The 2,572-nt window shown below is 36.4% G+C and overlaps 1 protein-coding gene across 1 annotated transcript; it reads right to left on the reverse strand.

Annotated features, from left to right (window-relative positions):
• Positions 1–271: 271 nt before the first annotated feature.
• Positions 272–1,753, reverse strand: LOC143540155 (ras-related protein Rab2BV-like). Its single transcript, XM_077033295.1, has 2 exons — positions 1,443–1,753; positions 272–944 (listed from the first exon to the last, which is right to left on the reverse strand). The coding sequence occupies exons 1-2, from the start codon at positions 1,609–1,611 to the stop codon at positions 460–462; spliced, it is 654 nt and encodes a 217-aa protein (XP_076889410.1). The 5' UTR covers positions 1,612–1,753; the 3' UTR covers positions 272–459.
• Between the last annotated feature and the right edge of the window lie 819 nt (positions 1,754–2,572).

A 2,572-nucleotide genomic window follows, 5' to 3' on the forward strand; every position in this document is an offset into this window, starting at 1 on the left:
CATTCATAACCGTTCAGTTGTAACAACATTAAAAAATGAAAAATAAATCCAAATATATCTTTATCATAATCGATCTCTATAGTCTATATAAACCTATCAAAGCTCCAAAACCAACAAAGATAAAAAAGACCAAATGTTTTGTGTCTAACCTACACATCCTTTCAACTTACTTTCTCCAAAATGTAGGATTTGAGAATGTGAATGTGACCATAGTCAATCTAACACCATATGCGTTACAGACTTACAGGATCAATTTGATTGGACCACCGACTGCTCGTGAGTTTGATTTACCTCTCATGTGATAAGCCTGAGTTGATTATGCGTGGGCCATTGAGGTTGACGGGATTCGACACTTTACACCAAAAACAAAAACTGAAAAAATAACATTACCTCTATACTTCTATATGCCTTGGTTTTCTTGTAAATCTTGAACAAACTTACACATTATAAGTTGTGTCCTTAACTAGAACAACATTTCCTTTGAGAACTTTTATCATAATCACCAACTTTTATGGCAGTTGATTGACTAGGAACAGGAACAGAAGAAGATGCAGCTTCTTGAGCAGCCAAGGCTTTCTTACTTACTATCTTATATATGTCCACCAATATCATCTGAAACGCCTTTTCGACATTATACGCTTCGAATGCAGACGTCTCCAGGAACACAAGCCCTTCTTGCTCGGCTAACTTTTGACCATCGGCCTCTTGAACGGCTCGGTGGTGGCTCAAATCCGCCTTGTTGCCAGCCAACATGATCACAATGTTGGAGTCTGCATGGTCCCTAAGTTCCCTTAGCCATCTCTTAACATTTTCAAATGACTGGGCCTTTGTTATGTCATATATCAAGAGCGCACCCACGGCTCCTCGGTAATATGCACTTGTGATTGCTCGATACCTCTCTTGACCCGCGGTGTCCCATATTTGTGCCTTTACTATTTTACCCTCTACCTGCATTGTAATGCTTTTTAATCCCTTTTTCAAGTGTACATCTTCTTGTTCTTTTATGTTTGTTCGTATTAGTGTTCTTTCAAAAATGTTTGAAGAATATAAAAAGATTACAATTAAAAAATCATGCGCTAGGTAAGCGCAAAACTGCACATCTTGCGCCAAGTGAGTGCATGATAAGAGAACCTTGTGCCAGTGCTTCTTTATCATGTCAGGTCGCCAGCGCATGATAGCGACATCTTGCACCATGTTGGTGCAAGATCATTGGTCAATGATTATTTTTCTAAAACTCGTGTCAAAGGTTAAAATGTTAAATTATTAATAAAGTTGAACAAAACGGCTATAACTGTGATTTTCCCTTTAAAATGTCCGGGAGTCAACTTTTTTGAATGAATACGTGGATTACGAGACGTGCGTTTTGTATTCATTCGTTTAATTATGCTAACAAAATGTTTGTTCATGTTAGTTTCATTTGCAAGCATAATGAGAAGGCCAACCAACCTGAAGAGTCCTTGTAGCGAATTCGACACCTATTGTAGATTTAGATTCCAAACAGAATTCATTTCGCGTAAACCTAGAAAGAATGTTGGATTTTCCAACACCAGAATCCCCAATCAATACTATCTTAAATAAATAATCATACCCATGATCCACCTTATATGCCATTCCTTCTTTCTACACTTCCCACAAACCTATAAACATACATTCAACAAAGATCACAACACCCTAAAAAACAAACAAATGATTAATAAAAACAAATCACCCTTTTCTGATGGTGGGATAAATTTCCAAGATTTAAAACAAATAATATACATCCATGCATGCAGATTAATAAAATGAGTACTCACCATGCATAAATGGCTGATTAATTAAGAACAAGACATTAATTCTGTAGGATGGTAAGAGTTGATAGAAGGGTGGAGAGATTGAGAGAGTGAGGACCAATGGGAAGAAACAGAAAATCCGAACAAATGGGAAGTTTAACGGGTGATTCACAAGGAATTAAACCATCAGAAACTGGTGGGATTAATTCATTTACAAACTCACAATATTCATTACCACTCCTTTGAGTTATCTTCTAATTACACTAAACACCCGTAAACTTTGGCTAACAGCCGACCGTACGTACGTCCTAGGTGTGATAACCCATGAAATCTGAAAATTAGGCACGTTCAAGGAAATGAGAATGGTTATAGATTCGAAGTACGTTGATGGAGATTAGCACAACTACGGAAAAACTGGAAAAACGTTAAAAATAGCTGATATGACACTAACATAACATTTGAATATGAGGAAACTAGGACGACTCTTCCTCTCTAACAAATATTTGTTTTTCACCTTCGGGTATAAAGCTAAATCATCTATTGTTCCAACATTGAAACCTAACTAGTAGGTTAAGGTATTCACCAATACCATTGGGCCAAAGGTCTTTTGGCTTTCAAATACCTAAGAATTGAGTCTTATACCAAAATGCATATGTTAACTTTCATTTCAAGACTCTGAAATGTGTTGCGGATTTTCTGATGTGGGGAGATCAAACGTTTACCAAATAACGTCAACATGAGTTATGGAATTACAATAGTTTAAAATTAATATTTTATGTGTTTTGGCTTTAATAATTGGAAGC

This window comes from Bidens hawaiensis, unplaced genomic scaffold, assembly GCF_021521415.1.
Source record: "Bidens hawaiensis isolate Kalapana, Puna unplaced genomic scaffold, B.hawaiensis_p1.1 tig00012179_1, whole genome shotgun sequence".
Classification (NCBI taxonomy): Eukaryota; Viridiplantae; Streptophyta; class Magnoliopsida; order Asterales; family Asteraceae; genus Bidens; species Bidens hawaiensis.

Excerpts from the sequence above, each read along its gene's own strand:
- LOC143540155 (XM_077033295.1), bottom strand. The coding sequence starts at position 1,611 with ATGGCATATAAGGTGGATCATGGGTATGATTATTTATTTAAGATAGTA. Across the intron at positions 945-1,442 it reads TACAAGGACTCTTCAGGTTG|AGGGTAAAATAGTAAAGGCA; the intron begins GTTGGCCTTCTC and ends CAATGCAGGTAG.